General features: G+C 44.2%; 1 protein-coding gene and 1 long non-coding RNA gene across 2 annotated transcripts in view; one reads left to right on the top strand and one right to left on the bottom strand.

The window, feature by feature from the left end:
* Positions 1-21,183, bottom strand: part of LOC132418534 (uncharacterized) — a 103,221-nt gene that overhangs the window by 46,861 nt on the left and 35,177 nt on the right. The gene's annotated exons all lie outside the window — the stretch shown is intronic.
* LOC132417889 (nucleolar and spindle-associated protein 1-like) lies at positions 4,869-6,423 on the top strand. Its single transcript, XM_060001749.1, has one exon. The coding sequence runs from the start codon at positions 4,870-4,872 to the stop codon at positions 6,205-6,207; it is 1,338 nt and encodes a 445-aa protein (XP_059857732.1). The 5' UTR covers position 4,869; the 3' UTR covers positions 6,208-6,423.

Genomic DNA, 21,183 nt, shown 5'->3' with positions numbered 1-21,183 from the left:
GTAATCATCAGGGAAATGCAAAATTTTTTTTTATTGAAAAGACATTTATTATTGAACATAATATGATTATATACAAGCTATCAGTTTCTGACTTAGTTAACCAAAGATATAGAAGTTAAGAAAAAGGATATGTATATATTGAGAGCAGGAGTAGAGGCAGCATCTATTCCCAGATTTTTCTTTTCTTTTTTTTTAAAGTAATTTTTATTGGAGTATGGTTGCTTTACAATGTTGTGTTAGCCTCCACTGCACAACAAGATGAATCAGCCACACACATACAGATATCCCCTCCCTTTTGGACTTCCCTCCCATTTAGGTTATCACGTGCATTAGTTCCCTGTGCTATACAGTATGTTCCCATCAGTTGTCCATTTTATACATAGTATCAACAATGTATATGTGTCAATCCCAGTCTCCCAATTCCTCCCACCCCACCCCTTTCCCCCTTGGTATCCATACATTTGTTCTCTACGCCTGTGTCTCTCTTTCCGCTTTGCAAATAAGATCATCTATACCATTTTGTACATTCCACATATATGCGTTATTATATGATATTTACTAGGGAAATGCAAATTTAAACTACAATAATATAACACCTCACCCCTGTTAGAATGGCTATCATCAAGAAGACAAGAGATGACAAGTGTTGGTGAAGATGTGGAGAAAAAGGAGCCCTGTGCACAGTTGGTAAGAGTGTAAACTTGTTCAGCCACTATGAAAACCGGTATGGAGGTTCTCCCCAAAATTAAAACTAGAATTACTGGAACTTCCCTGGTGGCACAGTGGTTAAGAATCTGCCTGCCAATGCAGGGGACATGGGTTCAAGCCCTAGTCCACGAAGATCCCACATGCCATGGAGCCACTAAGCCCATGTGCCACAACTACTGAGCGTGCGCTCTAGAGACCACGATCCACAACTACTGAGCCCACGCGCCACAACTACTGAAGCCCACGTGCCTAGAGCCCGTGCTCCACAACAAGAGGAGCCACTGCCATGAGAAGCCCGCGCATCACAATGAAGAGTAGACCCTGCTGGCTGGAACCAGAGAAAGCCCATGCGCAACAATGAAGACCCAATGCAGCCAAACGTAAATAAATAAAATAAATAAATTTATTTTAAAAAATAGAACTACCATATGATCCACAAATTCCATTCCTTGGTATATCCCAAGGGAATAATAGGATATCAAAGAGATAACTACACTCCCATGTTTACTGCAGAATTATTCACAATAGCCAAGATATTGAAAGAACCTAAATGTCTTCAACAGATAAATCAAAGTAACGGATAAAAATATCACTTGTGCACGCACGCGCGCACACACACACACACACACACAGAGGAATATTATTCAGCCATGAGGAAGAAGGAAGTCCTACCATTTGCAACAACGTGGATGGACCTTGAGGACATTATGCTAAATGAGATGTCAGGTTACACAAAGACCAATACTGTACGGTATAGCTTATATGTGGAATCTAAAAACCTCAGACTTGTAAAAGCAGAGAGTGGAATGGTGGTGATCAGGGGCTTGGGAGTAGGGGATTGGGAGATGTTGTTTAAGGGTACAAGCTTGCAACCAGTAGATAAATAAGTCCTGGAGATTTAATGCACAGCACAGTGATTACAGACATCAATCTTGTAAACTACAAAGTTGCTAACAGATTAGATCTTAATTGTTCCCACAACAAAAAAGACATAAGTATGTGACAGAGGTGTTAGTACAGTGGCAATCACATTGCAACACATCAATGTATCAAAGCCACATGTTGCGTATCTTAAACTTATACAATGTTTTAGGTCAATTATATCTCAATAAAAGTTTTTTAAAATTAAAAAAGAAAGCCAGCACGAACCCATGTTGGAAGGTGCAAGAATGTCAAAAGAAATAAAGACATCAAAAAATGGTAAATGGGAAGGCAAATCTATACAAATATTCAATGTATAAAACGACATTACTCATGTTTTGTATAAGGTCTGGGATAACATGAGGAACCACATCTGAAATCAGTGCTTGCCAAGGGAAACTGACCACGGGAAAAAAGTAAAGGTAACTTTTTAAATGGATACATTTTATACAAGTAATGTCATATTTAATAATACGAACGTGTTAAGCGTTGATAAATCGATGCTCTCACAGGTCAGATAACTGGTGATTCTTTATGGCCACATGGGTTCATCTTGGTGCAGGCTCTGCTGGGATGTTTGGGAATGAAATCTGGAGGATGTCTTAAGTGACATAGTGGACATTGCCAGTGAAATGCCAGCAGGAATCTGCAGCAGGTGGTAACCCCCAGAACCCTGAGCAGACACCCCAGTCACCAGCCATCTGATGTACCTGGTGTGTGCGTGCATATAGACACACGCGTGCACATAGACACACGCGTGCACGCGCGCACGAGCTCCTGGAAACCACGGGGGGCATTTCCCACCCATCGTTGACTTAACGATTGACTTGTGAAACCCAGCACACTTTAGTTCCTTTCAGACTGGCAGCAGGCTGCCAATCAATGCTAAAAGTCACTCAGTGGAAGGGTGACAAGGCACAATGGACACACTGCTGTCTATGACAAAGAGGAAATTGTGGTTGCAAAGGACGGGACCTCAAAAATGAATGCTGAGATTCTACTGTTCAGATCAGACAACTCTGCGTGATAGGTTCTCTCTCCACAGACTTTCTTCTTGTGATGAAATGTTCTCTTCGGAGAGCTGCCTCACTCTCAGGTTAGTTATTTAAAGGATGAAGAGCAATCAGAGATCAACATCACTGTTCTACTTTCATACGTGGCATGACCGTGGCTCAACTATTCTTATTATTTTAAAATCTACAATGCCTTTTTTTTTTTTAACTCAGAAGATACAATCTGAAGGTCCAACCTCCCTTCACAATGTGTGCTTTACACAGCTCACACTCCTATGCGTCCAGGGAACACAAGAGCCTCCACAGCAATGTTCAGACAAATGAACGCCCAGCTGCGTGTCTCGACACCTGTCAGGGGGAAATTCATGAGAGCCATTTTGCACATTCCTCGAATCGCTTTTCATCACCCAGGGCAGTCATGACCGGGCAGGTGAACAATGTCCAACTTCCTTCTTGGAAAACTTAATTTTAAAGGACATTCAACATCTCTGTTGAATAAATCATTTGTTAGCAGAAGTTATCTTCTTAGGTGGGGAGGAATTTCTGTTCCTACAGTGATTTTCACATCAATTTATCTGATCATGTAGACCGACATCTTCCCAGTTAAAGCTTTGGAAAATAGTAGGAAGTGATGGCGAAAATGGGTAAAAGTGGATGAGTCTGGAGTTTCATTTCCCGTCACTTCTTTGGGAAAGATTGTGTTGGCCAAAAGCTCGTATGTTTTTTTCTGTAAGATGTTCAAATGAACTTTCTGGCCAACCCAATAATTGTAAAGTTGTCATTGCTTTACTAATTCAACTGATATTTATAGGACGCTAAGGCCATGTTAAGAAAGAAGGTACAGACTGAGCAGAGCGGAGAGGCAAGTGATTCCTGGTCCTTTTTCTGAAGGAGCTTACAGTCTGCAGACAAAAATAAGATTTCCATGGCAACAGTGCCGCCCTTCAAGGGTTTCAGTGAGACAAGAAATGTGCGGGTTGGGTTTATGGTCTGAGATAGGGATCTTTTGTTGTATTTCTCATCTCTGGTGGATCTGCAGCAAGACTGAGCAAAATTAAGGCAAACAGGGCACCCAGGATGCAACACTGGAGGATGTGCTCTCTGTCAGACTCACGCAAATGCAGAGTCTGCACCTGACAGTGTCCTCCTTAAATATGCCCGGAAACCTTGCTTCCACTGTCCTAGTCTGGGGGTGATTAGCAGAACCTACCATAGAAAACTAGGTTTGCGCTACACGAACCTAGTGGTTAGACCACAAATACCTAACACAGCGCTCACCAAACGTAAATACTTCTTTTTTGAAGCTAAGCAATCTTGTTTGGTTCTGTCCTACCTTGATACCCAGCCACACTCAATCAATGTTGCCCAGTTATTGGTCTATGGTTCTCCAATGGTTTCCAGCGGAGCTCAAAAAATGTTAGCACTTGAGACACAATTTCACTCACTTCAGTGGTCCCATCAGAAGTCAGATTGTAAAATATTGAAAATAAGGAGTATTCTGACTCTAAAAGCTTCATCAATCTGGCTCTAAGTCCTAGACAAATGTTTCAAACAGGGCTGCTGGCTTTAGCAAATCAACACACAGGACACATAAATTTGAGTTTCAGATAAACAACAAATAAACAACAAATATCTGTTCTTTAGTATAAGTATGTCCCAACGACAGCATGGGACATACATATACTAAATAAAAGATTTGTCTAAAATATTGTATGGGACATACTTGTACTAAATAAACTACTTGTCTCAAATATTGCATGGGATATACATATACTAAACTACTACGTATTGTTTATCGTGCAATATTTGGTATATATTTACACTGAAAAATGTTATTTATAAAAATGTCAAGTTTAACTGGTGTCTTGTAATTTGATCAGGCAACACCACTTCCAAAGGCTGATTCTTAGGGGCAGAAAAGAAAGAGACAAAGAGAGTTGAGTATCAAAACAATGCAAAACGTCCATACAGTGTGACCAAGAAGTCCTGTTAATCAGGGTTTATTCTAAGTAAATAATACAAATGTGGGGAGGAGGGAAGCACAAAGATGGTTACCTCAGAACCATTTTATAGAAGGTCAGATAAAGTGCACTTTTTCATTTGATAAAACACCAGGCTGCCATCAAAACTAATGGGGAGAACGCTTAGAGCGGCGCAAGAGTTTTGAACGGCGTTTTTGGGAGTGGAGGACCGATCCTCTGCGTGGTCTCCTGGATTGCAGTTCGCCATGACCGTCCCCTCCCTGGAGGAGCTGGACTCCTTCAAGTACAGTGACCTGAAGAACTTGGCCAAGAGTCTGGGCCTCCGGGCTAACCTGAGGGCAGACAAGTTGTTAAGAGCCTTAAAAGCCCACCTTAAAAATGAAGCTAGAAAAGAAAATGAGAATCAGGATGAAATTCAAACTTCTGCATCTTCTTGTGATGAGATTGAGGTACAGCTCAGCAGCCAGGAGCAAGCTGAGAGGGAGCCAGTGGGCCATGTCACCAAAACAAGGAGAAGGCGCAGGACTGTCTACAGGAGCCCTGACTCCCAGCAGGATCATTCAGAGATAAAAGTATGTGATCCTACTGAATTCCAGAATCAAGAAAAGCATGAAAACCAGGCTCTCAGAACTATCGTAGAAGCTCCTTCTCTACCAAACAAGAGTCAAGATGAGAATGCAGTGCCCTCAGGAAAAAGTGGAATAAATGGTAATGAAGGTCCAAAGATACCTTCAGAAAGAAAGAAGTCTCTCTACACAGATGGGTTTTCCAAACCCAGAAAAAATAAAAGAACTGCAAGCACTACTCCAAATTTTAAGAAGCTTCATGAGGCTCGTTTTAAGGAAATGGAGTCCATTGATCAATATGTTGAGAGAAAAAAGAAACATTTTGAAGAACACAATTCATTTAATGAACTGAAGAAGCAGCCCGGCACTAAGGGAGTGGTGGCAACTCCAGTTCCTCCCCGAGAAAGACTCTCTGTGGCTCGTACCCCCGCCAGCCAACGGGGCTCACAAGGCCGGCCTCACGCAGGCCGTAGCACCTCGTGTGTGAAGGGGCTGGCCAAGCGCTCCGTGCTCTCAGCAGCTAAGATGAACGTCAGGTTTTCAGCTGCTACTAAAGATAATGAGCATAAGCGTTCACTGACCAAGACTCCAGCCAGAAAGTCTGCACATGTGACCACATCTGGGAGTACCCCAAAAGGCCAGGCTGTGCTCGAGACACACAAGTTAAAGACCACAAGGGCTGAATCTGCTGCTGTTATTACCCCGTTCAAGTTGACAGCTGAGACAGTGCAGACTCCAATCTCCCATAGAAAACCAGTGTTTGATCTCAAAGCAAGTTTGTCTCGTCCCCTCAACTATGAGCCACACAAAGGAAAACTGAAACCATGGGGACAATCTAAAGAAAACAGTTCTCTGAATGAACATGTCAACAGAGTAAGCTTACACAAGAAAAGTTATAAACAGCCTCATCGCCAGACCAGGGAGGAGCAACGGAAGAAACATGAGCAAGAACGAAAGGAGAAGAAAGCAAAGGTTCTGGGAGTTCGAAGGGGCCTCATTATGGCTGAACATTCATAATTTAATATCCCGTAAATATTCCTTTTCTCTGAACCCTCTTTTGTAAATATTTCTGTACTGTCCTCTCACTTTAGCCAAAAGACCTTTTTCTGCTCTTAACTTTGTTCGTATATATGTAGTGTCTGTGGCTTCTTCACGTTTTACCCCTGAAAAGACATTACTACCTTTAAAGCTCTCAAATTCTTTTGAAATAGTTTTTACCTAAGCCCCTGTACAACTAACTCAGGTTTCTAAAAAGACCCATCCTGTAGATTCTTGACCTAGATTTTTAAGGTCAAGTTCCCTCTGCTGGCTCTAATAACAGAACTTCAGTCCTCTTCTAGGCAAAAGCACTTACCTGATGGTAGCTAATTATACTACAGACTTTAGTAGAAATTGAACAATAACAAGTTATGAATAGGGTAAGCTGTGAAAGGCCACCTCTTCATCCTCTAGAGAACCTAGTAGTCTTACCGAAACTGTGGGCCATATGGGTTTATAAGGCGTCAATATTTTATCTATGTGAAATGTTTCATTTAAGCTTCTATGTACCTCTTTCAGATCACTTCATGTAATTGTCAGTTACATCTCTTTTTTTTTTTTTTCCCCCAATATATTCTTAAAAACAAAACTCTAGCTCATTCTAGCCTGGCTTATTTAGAAATATACAGGGTCATATTGAAATTTGAGGATTGTTGCTTTAAGGATTACTATATGCTCTGTCAAACTTATACATCTTACTCAATTTATGGAAAAGACTAGAGTTGCTTAGTATCATATTCATGTCTGTTGCACCCGAATGGAGCTTCCGAGTTTTGTACTGCTTAAAATTTTCATAAATAAAATTTTTTCTCATGGGGGGTAGATTCAAAAAAAAAAAAAAAACTAATGGGGAAAGCAATACATAAAACTGTCATGAATGAACATTAAAATATTAGAACACTGCAATTACAAACACATTTGCACATCAACATTGTGAAAATGACTCTACTACCCAAATAAATCTACAGATTCAATGCAATCCCTATCAAACTACCACTGGCATTTTTCACAGAACTAGAACAAAAAATTTCACAATTTGTATGGACACACAAAAGACCCCGAAGAGCCAAAGCAATCTTGAGAAAGAAAAACGGAGCTGGAGAAATCAGGCTCTCTGACTTCAGACTATACTACAAAGCTACAGTCATCAAGACAGCATGGTACTGGCACAAAAACAGAAATATAGATCACTGGAACAGGATAGAAAGCCCAGAGATAAACCCACGCACATACGGTCATCTTATCTTTGATAAAGGAGGCAAGAATATACAGTGGAGAAAAGACAGCCTCTTCAATAAGTGGTGCTGGGAAAACTGGACAGCTACATGTAAAAGAATGAAATTAGAACAGTCGTTAAGACCGTACACAAAAATAAACTCAAAATGGATTAAAGACATAAATGTAAGGCAGACACTATCAAACTCTTAGAGGAAAACATAGGCAGCACACTCTATGACATAAATCACAACAAGATCCTTTTTGACCCACCTCCTAGAGTAAGGGAAATAAAAACAAAAATAAACAAATGGGACCTAATGAAACTTAAAAGCTTTTGCATAGCAAAGGAAACCATAAACAAGATGAAAAGACAACCCTCAGAATGGGAGAAAATATTTGCAAATGAAGCAACTGACAAAGGAAAAATCTCCATAATATACAAACAGCTCATGCAGCTCAATAACAAAAAAACAAACAACCCAATCCAAAAATGGGCAGAAGACCTAAATAGACAGTTCTCCAAAGAAGATATACAGACTGCCAACAAACACATGAAAGAATGCTCAACATCATTAATCATTAGAGAAATGCAAATCAAAACTACAATGAGATATCATCTCACACCAGTCAGAATGGCCATCATCAAAAAATCTAGAAACAATAAATGCTGGAGAGGGTGTGGAGAAAAGGGAACCCTCTTGCACTGTTTGTGGGAATGTAAATTGATACAGCCACTATGGAGAACAGTATGGAGGTTCCTTAAAAAACTACAAATAGAACTACCATATGACCCAGCCATCCCACTACTGGACATATACCCTGAGAAAACCATAATTCAAAAAGAGTCATGTACCAAAATGTTCATTGCAGCTCTGTTTACAATAAGCAGGACATGGAAGCAACCTAAGTGTCCATCAACAGATGAACGGATAAAGAAGATGTGGCACGTATATACAATGGAATATTACTCAGCCATAAAAGGAAACGTAATTGAGTTATTTGTAGTGAGGTGCATGGACCTAGAGTCTGTCATACAGAGTGAAGTAAGTCAGAAAGAGAAATATAAATACCGTATGCTAACACATATATATGGAATCTAAAGAAAAAACGGTCATGAAGAACCTAGGGGCAAGACGGGAATAAAGATGCAGACCTAACAGAGAATGGACTTGAAGATATGGGGAGGGGGAAGGGTAAGCTGAGACAAAGTGAGAGAGTGGCATGGACATATATACACTACCAAACGTAAAATAGCTAGGTAGTGGGAAGCAGCCACATAGCACAGGGAGATCAGCTCGGTGCTTTGTGACCACCTAGAGGGGTGGGATAGGGAGGGTTGGAGGGAGGGAGATGCAAGAGGGAAGAGATATGGGGACATATGTATATGTAAAACTGATTCACTTTGTTATAAAGCAGAAACTAACACACCATTGTAAAGCAATTATACTCCAAAAAGATGTTTAAAAAAACCCTGTCACCATAAGCATCATTATCGATAAACGTTGAAGCTACACATTACAAAAGACTCAGCATGACAGAGCAATTAGATTGTGTGAGATATTTTATTTTAATATTCATGCTGAAATTATTGTAGTAAGGTTCTCCAGAGAAACAGAACCAATAGGGTGTGTGTGTGTGTGTGTGTGTGTGTGGAGAGAGAGAGGGAGAAAGAAAGGGAGATTTTTATTTTAAGGAATTGATTCATGCAATGACATGCAATTATAAAGGCTGGCAAGTCCAAAATCTGCAGGGTAGACCAGCAAGCTGCAGACCCGGGAAAGAGATGATGTTGCAGTGCAAGTCCAGAGGACCTCTGCTGCAAAATGCCATCTTTCTCTGGGGAGGTCAGTCTTTTGTTCTATTCGCACCTTCAACTGATTTGATGAGGCCCACCCACACTATGGAGCACAATCTGCTTTACTCAAAGTCCAACAATTTAAATGTTAATTTCATCCCTAAACACCCCCACGGAAACCCCCAGAATAATGTCTGACCACATATCTGGGCACCATGGCCAAGTCAAGTCGACATATAAAATTAACGCAAGCACTATTACTAAGATGAGATAGTTGGGGAAAAAAGGAAGACTGAAGGTGAAGCAGGGAACTGGGAGCTGACAGAATGCACTATTTTTAAAAGCAACCAGACAAACAAAGGGCTGATATAAATGTGGACGCATGTGTAGGTAACACAAGGTTACAAGAAGCTCATGTAAGACAAGGGAGTCTGCCGTGCTTGTGGGTCAGGAACAAGAGACTAAGGAAAGCCTTCCAAATGAGGACCCCTCTTGTCAACCCCAAGCCAGGAGCTTCTGTGATTTGACAGCAGAAGGAGAAATCCCTCACAGAGAGCTGCCAGTCCTCCACTGTGCCAAGTGTTGCCTTCAGTTTGGGACACAGCGTCAGGAGAACAGAGTTTGCCCTGACACTCTGGTTCAAACGTGGACGATATCTGATCCAAGCTCTTCTGAAATATGTGTGTGTGTTACCAGGAAAGAGCCCCGTACCTATGAAAGAAGCACAATCATATCGTAGGTTAAAAGGTAGACCTAACAGGTGTTAGCCAGGCCAACTTTTTCCAAGAGCTCATGGGCATCATTTATTCATTCAACAAACACTACTGCATGATCTCCATCATCTTGCTAGCTCCTATATTTTTCTATCCCTGGTTTCTCATGCAGTACTGATATCCCGAATGTTTGCACTACTCATAGGTCAAAGCAATGAATGGATAAATGACTAATTCCTTTGCTCCATCCTCCCTTACAAAATCCTGAGCAGAAACTCTGGGATGAGCCTTGGTCATTTCACATAGTACGTAAAACGGAATTCTGAGATTTGCCTTAATCCATGTTTAATAAGACCAAAAAAAGATCTTGCATGATAACCCAAACTAAAGTGCGCGTGATCTTATTTTCTAAGTGATATAAGCCTCATAGCTTATTAGCAAAAAGCATCATCATCACCAACATCAACATCATCACCATCATCATCACTGCCATTATCATCATCAACACCATCATCTTCATTCCATTATCCCTATCATCATCATCATCACTATCACCATCATCATCACACTATCACCATCAGCAGCACCACCGCCATCACCCATGAGAATCTGAATCCCCTGTGGTGAGTCATCAGAGCCTCCACTTAGGCTTCTGAGAAAACAATCTGACCCCAAATGACTGTTTCCCTCTCTCCTTTATCCCTGAAAGATAGTCTTCTGACTGATGTTTTCATTTGGGCAGTGGCGCATTCTCGGTGGCCTAAAAACTAGGAAAAGTGATGATCGAACCTCCTTGTGAGACAACCTCTAAGTGGCCTCATAACAAATGGGTCTGGTTTGAGCCTCCTAAGTGATGTTCAGGGCAGTTCCATCCCCCTAAACTCATTTGTTATGTGTCAACGCCATGGTTCCTTGGGAATCAATGAACAGAAACTGAACAGAATAAGGTCTCTTTCTCTCCTCTAACTTTCCTTCAACAAGTATTGGTTTTTCTCCAGAGGAACTTATTGTCCTGAACAAGTATAGGCACAGAAATAGTCATTTCTGTTACTTTGCCCTTCCGGGAAAAATGACAGGAGTAAGCATGAGTCATCTCTGGCGTGGCCATCTGGAAACTAAAACACTTAGGTGGCCCCATCCGCTCATTTTGAAATAGCTTTAGACGTGTGGTGTGCATCTGTGCAACTGAACTCAGATATAAGTCGGAGAAAGGATCCACCAAAGCTGTGCTAGAAGAACTCAGTGGGAAAAGAGTTGGATGAAGAAATTTAAAACAGTGTTGTTTGTTTAGATCAGACATGGTTGCATGTGAATGGACCAAAGCCAGAAGTCTTCCCATGGCCTCGGGTCCCACGGAGGAGCAACAGAAAGTCAAGGGCACCGCATATGTCAATGAATTCTGAGCTGCTGTGGCTGACGGCTGCATCTTGGCTCCATTAACTATGGTTGGCAGAGTATTGTTAGCAAAGTTACAGCCTGAGACCCACACTTCAGGGAAAGAAAAGAGAAACGGCAGGAAGACAGATATCAAGAGAACATGAAGCAGAGGGGAAGAAGGTGGTCCCAAGATGGAGCAGAATCATGGCAGCCCAGACTGGGAGCTGCGAGAGGTTGGGGCAGCCAGTGGATTGGACGCTAAAGACGACGGAGGACATAATGGCAGCAAACACATCATAAACAGGTTCATACACCCATCCTTGTGACTAGAAGTCATCACGAGCAAGTAGCAAGGGATTGTGTTGGGACTGGATGGCAAAGAAATGCAGCTATGAATCTGGTGAAGAAAAGGGTACTGTTTTCATTGAATAGCTGCACTTGTACATATGTTTTTTAAAAAAATACACTTATTTATTTATTTATGGCTGCGTTGGGTCTTCATTGCTGCGTGCGGGCTTTCTCTAGCTGCAGTGAGCAGGGTCTACTCTTCGTTGCGGTGCGTGGGCTTCTCATCGAGATGGCTTCTCTTGTTGCGGAGCACGGCCTCTAGGCACACGGGCTTCAGTAGTTTTGGCACGTGGGCTCAGTAGTTGTGGCTCGCAGGCTCTAGATCGCAGGCTCAGTAGTTGTGGCACACGGGCTTAGTTGCTCCGCAGCATGTGGGATCTTCCCGGACCAGGGCTCGAACCCGTGTCCCCTGCATTGGCAGGCGGACTCTTAATCACTGCACCACCACAGAAGTCCCTGTACATGTGGTTTTAGTTTAGAGATGAAGAAGAAATTCTGGCCCATTAAAATTATTAGGTCATATAGAGATGGCTGTAAAGATGCTCAACATCACTAATTATTAGAGAAATGCAAATCAAAACTACAATGAGGTATCACCAGACACCCGTCAGAATGGCCATCATCAAAAGATCTACGAACAATAAACGCTGGAGAGGGTGTGGAGAAAAGGGAGCCCTCCTACACTGTCGGTAGGAATGTAAATTGGTGCAGCCACTGTGGAGAACAGTACGGAGGTTCCTTAAAAAACTAAAAATACCATATGACCCAGCAATCCCACTCTTGGGCATGTAACCGGAGAAAACCATAATTCAAAAAGACACATGCACCCCAATATTCACAGAAGTACTATTTACAATAGCCAAGACATGGAAGCAACCTAAGTGTCCATCAAGTGAAGAATGGATAAAGAAGATGTGCTACATAAATACAATGGAATATTACTCAGCCATAAAAAAGAATGAAATAATGCCATTTGCAGCAACATGGATGCAACTAGAGATGACCATACTGAGTGAAGTAAGTCAGACAGAGAAAGACAAATCATATGGTATCACTTATATGTGGAATCTAAAAAAAAAATGATACAACTGAATTTATTTACAAAACAGAAACAGAATCACAGATGTAGAAAACAAACTTATGGTTACCAGGGAGTAAGGGGGGAAGGGATAAATTGGGAGATTGGGATTGACATATACACACTACTATATATAAACTAGATAACTAATAAGGACCTAGTGTATAGCACAGGGAACTCTACTCAATACTCTGTAATGGCCTATATGGGAAAAGAACCTAAAAAGGAGTGGATCTATGTGTATGTATAACTGATTCACTTTGCTGTACAGCAGAAACTAACACAACATTGTAAAGCAACTACACTCCAATATAAATTAATAAAAAAATTTATTAGGTTGTGGTGTGAATTTCCAAGGAAGGTCTTAAGTTTTACGCTCTGGGTGTGGTATTATTTTTAAAGAGTAAGACACTCTGTTCCAGCCGTGTCCTGAGTCCCGTCCTACGACAGAGCCACAGTCTGTGACGGGAGTGCCCACACACAGGAGCTTCTTACACAGAAGCGCGCGGTAGAGGACGAGCTTGCTTGGAGCTGCCGCAGATCTGACAAAGAGCCCCCTGTCCCTCTGTCCTCACGGGTTTCTCAGTCTCCGAAGGCTTCTTTTAGCTTTTGGGGAAATCTGCTGATCGCACAATAAGCGGTGGCAGTGGGTTGCAGGAGGAGAAACGGAAGGACGTGGTTGGATGGAAAACTGCATGAGAATAAGGCTTAGCGGGCGGGGTGTGGATCAACCTGTGGCATTACTTCAGAAAATACCAAAGGAGCTAAGATACCAGGGCCTTTCGCGATGAAGAACAAAGAGCACGCGACACCCTTGTGGTGGTAGAATCTGCAAAAGGGGACAGGATTCCCAAACTGTGGCAGACACAGAATTAGAGGTTCCTTCTTGGGTTTTCGGAATCGTGCTGCGATCACACCACGGACCCTCAGGTTTGTCTAATGCGGACAACAGAGAGCTGAGTGCAAATATATATATATGAGGTATCCACTCTCAGGTCTTTTTTAAGTTATTTTATTAAATGGTAGACTCCAGCCAGCAGGAGATGAAATCAGTGAGGTGAAGGTCTCTTACCGTGGAATCATTCGAATTTCTGTCCTAGTTTGAGATTTTTAAGCTCTGGACATAAACACTAAGATGACACCGTCGATTGTTGACATGTCATGAGGTTCTGTCCCAGCTAGAAATCCAGATTTTTTGTCAGCCATGCCTCTAGCCATACAGTTTTAAATGATTTTGGAAACATATTTCAAACTTTATAGTCTGATTCCCAAACTGGGAGACGGCCAAAGAGGCAAGTAGGGACCCAATTTATATGACAACTCTTCCTCCAATCCCATAGTTGTCTACACTGTCAGGACGCTCCCTTGTGTAGACAGTCCTTTTTTCCCCGAGCACGTGACAACTGCACATGATAACTGTTCCAAGTCCCGAGTCCCCACGTAAACATGTCCATCCTTCTTTGTTCCAATTAGCATAACCTCTGGGTCTCGTGGACACCTCCCTAGAGGTTTGCATCACTCCATCTTAACCAGTATTTTTCTCATCATTGTGGGAATTGCATGATGATCCATCTGCTGGGGTCATGAGTCATCTGGGGACACAGGAATCCTTTAACCTAGGCAGACAGTCTCCAAAAGTCAGCCTGGTTCGTCCGTTCTACTCCATGGATTACGGTCGATGGATTTTGATGGCCCATTCCAAGTCCAGGAAAGCAAGGACGCATGGGTGAGTCGACTCTGTGTTCTATTTTCTAGCTTTCTGACCACAGGAAAACTGCAGAATGTTCCTGTGGAGACGTGGTTGCCTCCTCTTTCCCCAACACCCAAGGCATTTCTCAAGGAACACAGAGAACTTAGAATACTCTTCGGTCTTCTCAATGGACACCCGAACCTGAGCCGTCTGAGACAGTCTTACAGTAATCTCTCCGTCTAAATAGAAACGGAGAGCTTTTTGACCCACCTCTCAACTGCTTTCCTACGTGCGTGTCTGGGTGTCTCTTGTCTTCTGCCATCAGCGTGGGGCGCAGTAGAGCCTTCCAAGCTCCAGGGCAACCACAAAATGTCGGCTTCACTCAGCATCCTCGGATCACCCCAGGGAAAGGGGATCAATACCTGTCAACCGCACAGTTCAGCTGCCGGGGAGAGTTAACGGGCTGAGGATGCCAGGCTCCACGTAGCCAAGTCCTGCCAGGAACCAGAGGGCAGGGCCTGACGGAGGGAAACGTATCCCATCTTGCAAGAGGCCACTGAGGATGTGAAAAGTAACCTTGGGCCGCTCACAGGAAGAATGAATTGCTTGTGACTACTATATTCCGGTCCGTGGCAGAGACTTCCAACCAAGCGGGATACATCGCGGTCTGAGCACCTGCCGGATCATCCCCTCTATGGACACAGGTGCACCTCTTTCCATGCGTAAGAAAAATTAAGCGAGAAGAGCTCCCCTTCCTTCTCACCGTTGTGAAGGAACAGTGAAGCATCTGTGCACACACAACACATGTATGACACATCCGTAACAGAAGCATCAGAAAAGGAGACGGCCTTGCACCTACGGAAGTGATTGCTGTGGGATTACGAGAGTCCTTTAAGGGGAAAAAAACAACTCGTGTTGGAGCTTCTGTTAGTTTCCTGAAGATGCTATCTATCACAAAATTTACAAAAACGGGGTGCTTTCAAACAAGAGAAATGTATTGTGTCACAGTCTGAAGGACAGAAGTCCAAGATGAAGGTGTTGGCAGGGTTCCCTCTGAGGGCCGTGAGGGAGGACTTGCTCCACAGCTCCCTCCCGGCTTCTGGGGGCTGCTGGCAGCCTCGGCATTCCTGGGCTGGTAGACGCATCATTGCAATCCCTGCCTGTCTTCACACGACCTTCTCTACATGTGTGTTCTCTTTCGTCTGTTTTAAGGACATGAGTCATTGGATTTCTAGAGTCTACCCTCATCCGAGATGACCTCATCTTGAGATTCTGAACATCACTGCATCTGCAAAGACCCTTTTCTGAAATAAGGCTACAATTCCCAGGAACCAGGGCTTAGGATGTAGACATAGCTCTGGGAGGAACCACAATCCAACCCACTACAGACCTTGAGCAGAGCAGGAATGAAAGGGGAAAGAAAAAGAAACATGGAAACCCATAAAGTCAGGACCCTTTTCTTTCCCCTTGAAGGAATTTGAGAGAAGTAAGACGTCTTGGGCACCCATGAGCTGTCTAGAAGGCTGGTCTAGCAACGAGTCTAAGATTCTCGTGGCTTGACGTATGTCCAAGACTTTTGAGTATGTTCCTTATTGGAGTAGGACCGACATTTTAAAACCTGGACCCATCAGCGTGGACAACATCCCCATGTCAACCTGAATCATTAGAAAGGCCAAGAGTGTGTTTACTTTTTTAAGACCATGGAAAAAAATCTATCTAGAAAGTGTCATCAAGATGCCAAACAGACGGAAGACTTAAACAGACATGTCTCCAAAGAAGACAGACAGACGGCCAAGAGGCACAAGATGTGCATCGCTAATTATCAGAGAAGTGCAAATCAACACTGCAGTGAGGTTATCACCTCACACCGTTCAGAATGGCCCTCATCAAACAAGTCTACAAGTAATAAACGCTGGAGAGGGTGTGGAGAAAAGGGAACCTCCTGCACTGTTGGTGGGAATGCAAATTGGTGCAGCCACTATGGAGGACAGGATGGAGGGTCCTCAGGAAACTAAAGATAGAACTACCGTATGATGCAGCAATCCCACTCCTGGGCATGTATCTGGAGACAACCATAATTTGAAAAAATACATGTACCTCAATGCTCACAGCAGCACTATTCACAATAGCCAACACATGGAAACAACCTAAATGCCCATCAATAGATGAATGGATAAAGAAGATGTGGTACACAGACACAATGGAATATTACTCAGCCATAAAAAGAATGAAATAATGCCATTTGCAACAACTTGGATGGACCTAGAGATTATTATTACTAAGTGAAGTCAGAGAAAGAAATACCATATGATATGACTTATATGTGGAATCTTAAAAAATGACACAAATGAACTTATGTACAAAACAGAAACGGACTCACAGACTTAGAAAACAAACTTATGGTTACCAAAGGGGAAAGGGAGGGGGGAGGGATAAATTAGGAGTTTGTGGTTAACATATACACACGACTACATATAAAATGGATAACCAACAAGGACCTGCTGTAGAGCACAGGGAACTCTACACAACATCTTGTAATTTGAAAAAGAAGAGATACATGTCTATGCAGAACTGAGTCACTTTGTTGTACACCTGAAACCAGCACAACACTGTTCGTCAACTCTAATACAAAATAAAAATTGTGTAGAAAGACACCAAATGAAGCGTTGGCATGTTTTTCGTATTTCTTTCAAGCGTGATTTCTGACTAGTTTACGTCTGTCTCCTCGCCGCTCATCAGGGGAAAACTCCTGCAGGTCCTTCCCCTCCCGCTCACCTTCCGGCGCTACACCAGTCACGAGAGTTGCCAACCGCTTTGGGATTCTCAACCCCCTTTGCCCCTTCGGTGCTGAGATTCCTGCGTGTCTCATGCAATGGCCTCACACAGACGGTTTGTTGCTCCCCAGCTCGGAGCAGTGAAAGGTGAAAGGACCCCACACCTGGACGGGAACCCAGCCGTCTTCTAGATGAACCCCGCTCTCTGCAGAGATAGAGAAATCCCTGCCACGGAGGCAGCTCCGCTGTGAGGAAACAATGCTGACCTTGAACATTAAAGTCCTGTTGAAGAGTCTGGGGTGTGAGAATGAGACAGCAGGTGTGACTGAGCAAAGCTGGGTCGCCACCCGGGTGGCAGACAAGGGGGAGCTCAGGAGTGCCAAGCTCAGAGGTGATGAATTGCTCCAGTCACCCCGTGGCGTTTCTGAGTTCCCAAATCCAGTCACCAGCATGGGGTAAAATCCCTCTCTCTCCTCTGCTTCTGTCCCCAAGCATGAGCGATGCAGGGTGTGCTGGGTCCTATTCTTCCTCTCTGGGTTCTGAGTATTTGTCTGTTTCAACTGGCAGCTTTACACCTTTCTCCTGATGCCTCCACAACATGGCGTTTTGTGACGAGATGGTAGACGCAAGGTGGTCCCTACCAATGAAGTGATGGTGTCAGTCCTTAGGGTTCCACCAACACCTAGAGCATGAAGCCCGTCACTTTCCTTGCCATCGGACAGGCTCATCGCTTTACGCCCTGGTCCCAGTCAACCGTACTCATGGCCGTGAAGCCTCGGGGTAGGTGAGACATGGCTGTAACATCAGCACGAAGAGACGACACTTGTTCAATTGGTTCCTCCACCTCCTTGTAATGGAGATTAGATTAGAATGGGGATTCGTACCCATCCATCTAAGCCAGACAAGATGCACCTCTGCATGGGGTCCACATCCTACCTGGGGTTCCCACCGATGAGTCAGCAGTCTGGCAAAGTAAAGCTGCTGAACGGTGTTCCATTAGGTGGTCCTACAACTCAAGGCCAACAACGAAACAGAAGCTGGTTCATGGCATGTTTTGTCTACAATGCCTGGAGAGGAGGTGTCGCCAGGAAGCAGCAGAGCTGCTCTTTCAAAGCACAAGTCCAGGTGCTTCCGGAAAGTGTCGTTTTCCCACAGTTTGGTAACGCCCCTCCTCCCCCTGTTCCCCAAAGCCAAGCATCTCCTCTAAAGGAAAAAGAAAGAAAAAGGGATCCTGTCAGTGTCCTTTAACAGAAGAGGGGTCCTATAATAATGTACTTCCTACTTTCTGTGTTTCTGATGCTTTGATATCTTGGGGTCCTCCTGACCTTCCAGGGGACGGCCAATTCCTAGAGATAGCAAACGACCCCCCCTTCCAAATGCAAACTGACCCATCCAGACCCCATGCCCCACCCCCTCCTCTGCAGGGGCTCTCATACGCCTCCTTGTTTCATAGAAATATTAGCTGTTTTACTGCTTCAAGATCTTCTTTGATTCTACTATGCTACATTTTTTTGAGAAGCTGAGAGCACAGATGAGGAAAATGTGAAAACATTTCCCCCATGTTAAAAAAAAAGATGAAAGAGTAGTACCTGTCTGGGATCTGATAGTTTACAATGCTGATGACACCGGCCCCTTTTGGAAGTGAAGCCCCTCGAGGACCCACATTTGACGGAGGAAGCAGAATTCAGGTTTTAAGTCTACTAAGGATGAGAAGCTGGGTGTGAACGCCAGCAGGGAGCTACCTGTGTTGCTGTTTTTATTTGCATTCTCAAGGGCCACCATCCACCTGCCCTCATCCCTCCGAGAGCAGGTACCAGACAGCTAGGATAGCAACTGTACCCAGGACCTGCTGGAATCATTCACACCAGCCCATCCTAACCCTGCTCACCTGTTCCTTCCCGTGGAAACCATAATACAGGCTGTCGTCTAGTCCCCAACCCCCATCCTCCTGACCGACCCTGGTGCCTCCCCATGTGGCCCTGCGTGGTGTGGTGTGCCCCCTCCTCTTGGGAACTGTGAGTCACCAACTATGTATTTCTCCCCATCTTTATCAACATAAAACTGATGAATAAAAAGTGTATTACTTAAGGTGTACCACTTGATGCTTTGATACATGTATATGTGAAAGAGTGGCCACCAATGAACTCATGAATATATACGCATCATCTCACACAGTTTCCAATTTCGTTTTTGTTTGTTCGCTTCTCTGTGATGACAGCAGTTAAGATCACCCCTCTTAGTACATTTCAAGTGTACAAGACGGTATTGCTAAGGAAAGGACGGCATTGCTAAGGAACGACACACGGCCGTAGATCTACAAACTAGCTTCTCCGTGGCAGTCATCTCCCGATTTGTTGGGTCTACTATATCTGAATAATAATAAACCCTGTTTTTTAACTATTTTATTTTTTTGGCCACACTGTGCGGCATGTGGGATCTTAGTTCCCCGAGCAGGGATCGCACCTGCGCCCCCAGCATTGGAAGCACAGAGTTTTTTCACCACTGGACCGCCAGGGAAGTCTCTAAACCCTATATTTTAAAACAGCTCCCCACCTGGACCTGTCTGGTCAGAGTATCACGAAGTCCTGTCCGAAGCAGACGTTATTCAGCTGATCACATCTCATGCCATCGGCCACCAAGATTCATCTCGGGAACCACCTGTTCTCAGCAGCTACAGATTTCAGTCATCTTCAACTGTACTGGGCTTTTTGGATATCAAAAAATTCACATATTCCCACGTGACTGCCATGCACACTGGTGTTCTTCAAAAGAGGAGATGAAGGGCTAAAATAGCTACTACTCGTGTAGCCATCATCTATGACGTATTTGTGGTTTATTGGAAAAAAAATTGACTGTGTGTTCATAGCAGACACAGTGTTATCTGTCGTACGGGCAGTTCTTGGTGTGGAGATGGGTGTACAGCCCCTGGCAGTGATTCCTCACACTCTGCCCCACTCAGGGCTCCTCACCATGGACAGGCAACCCCCCCCCCGCCCCCATAGAGGACCCCTCCTCTGCATGAAGTCCCCCCCCACCTCACCTCCTCTGACCACACACAGTGCTAGAGATGCTCTTTGCAGGTACAGGTTTTAAAAAACCCACATCCTCAGCTCTGAATGTCGGAACCAGACAACTCAGGAAACCCTGCGGTGGAGTGTGGGTCCAGGAAAGCAGCCCTCTGTTACTGAAGGGGGTCGTCCATCCAAGCAGCTCATGAGCACCTACCCGTGTCTGCTAGTTACTGCCTGGCCGAGGCATCCTGTGTGGGGCTGTGGTCCCAGCCTCGTGCCCTGTACTCGGGTGGGTGTTGAAATGTCTCACCAACTGCAATGTATCCAGCAACAAGGCACGTGTAAGAGCTGCCCACGAAATGCAGGATGCTGAGGGTAAGCCAGAGGCATGGGACCCGCCGTGCAAACCTCGGTCTCCTTGGACACAGAGTCGCCAAGTGTTACGGGTTACGTGTGTCCCCCTACACTTAACTCATGTTGAAATCCTAACCCACAATGTGACGGTGCTTGGGGTATTTGGAGACAGGACCTTTAAAGAGGGGATGAAGGTACAATGAGGTCACTGGGGTGGGTCCTGATCCCATAGAACTGGTGTCCTTATAGGAAGAGGAGATCAGGACACAGACGCACAGAGAGGAACGACGCTGTGAGGACACAGGGAGGAGACGGCCGTCTACACGGCAAGGAGAGAGGCCTCGGGAGGAACCAGCCCTGCCCACACCCTGATCTCAGATTCCAGCCTCCAGCACTGGGGGAGATAAGTGTGAGTTGTTTAAGCCCCCCGGTCTGGGGTGCTCTGTTATGGGAGCCCTACCAAACTCATACAGCAACCAAAAGCTGCAAGGCAAGAAGAATCGACTATCGTGACCAAGCAGAGGTGGGAGGAGGTGTCAGGCACTGCATCTGCACCATGATTAGAAAGTTTCATGGCACGCAAGCCTTAAGCCGTCC

The sequence above is a fragment of the Delphinus delphis genome, chromosome X (genome assembly GCF_949987515.2).
Source record: "Delphinus delphis chromosome X, mDelDel1.2, whole genome shotgun sequence".
Lineage (NCBI taxonomy): Eukaryota > Metazoa > Chordata > Mammalia > Artiodactyla > Delphinidae > Delphinus > Delphinus delphis.
Note: the sequence above shows the minus strand (reverse complement) of the source record. Positions and strands in the feature narration are given on the sequence as shown.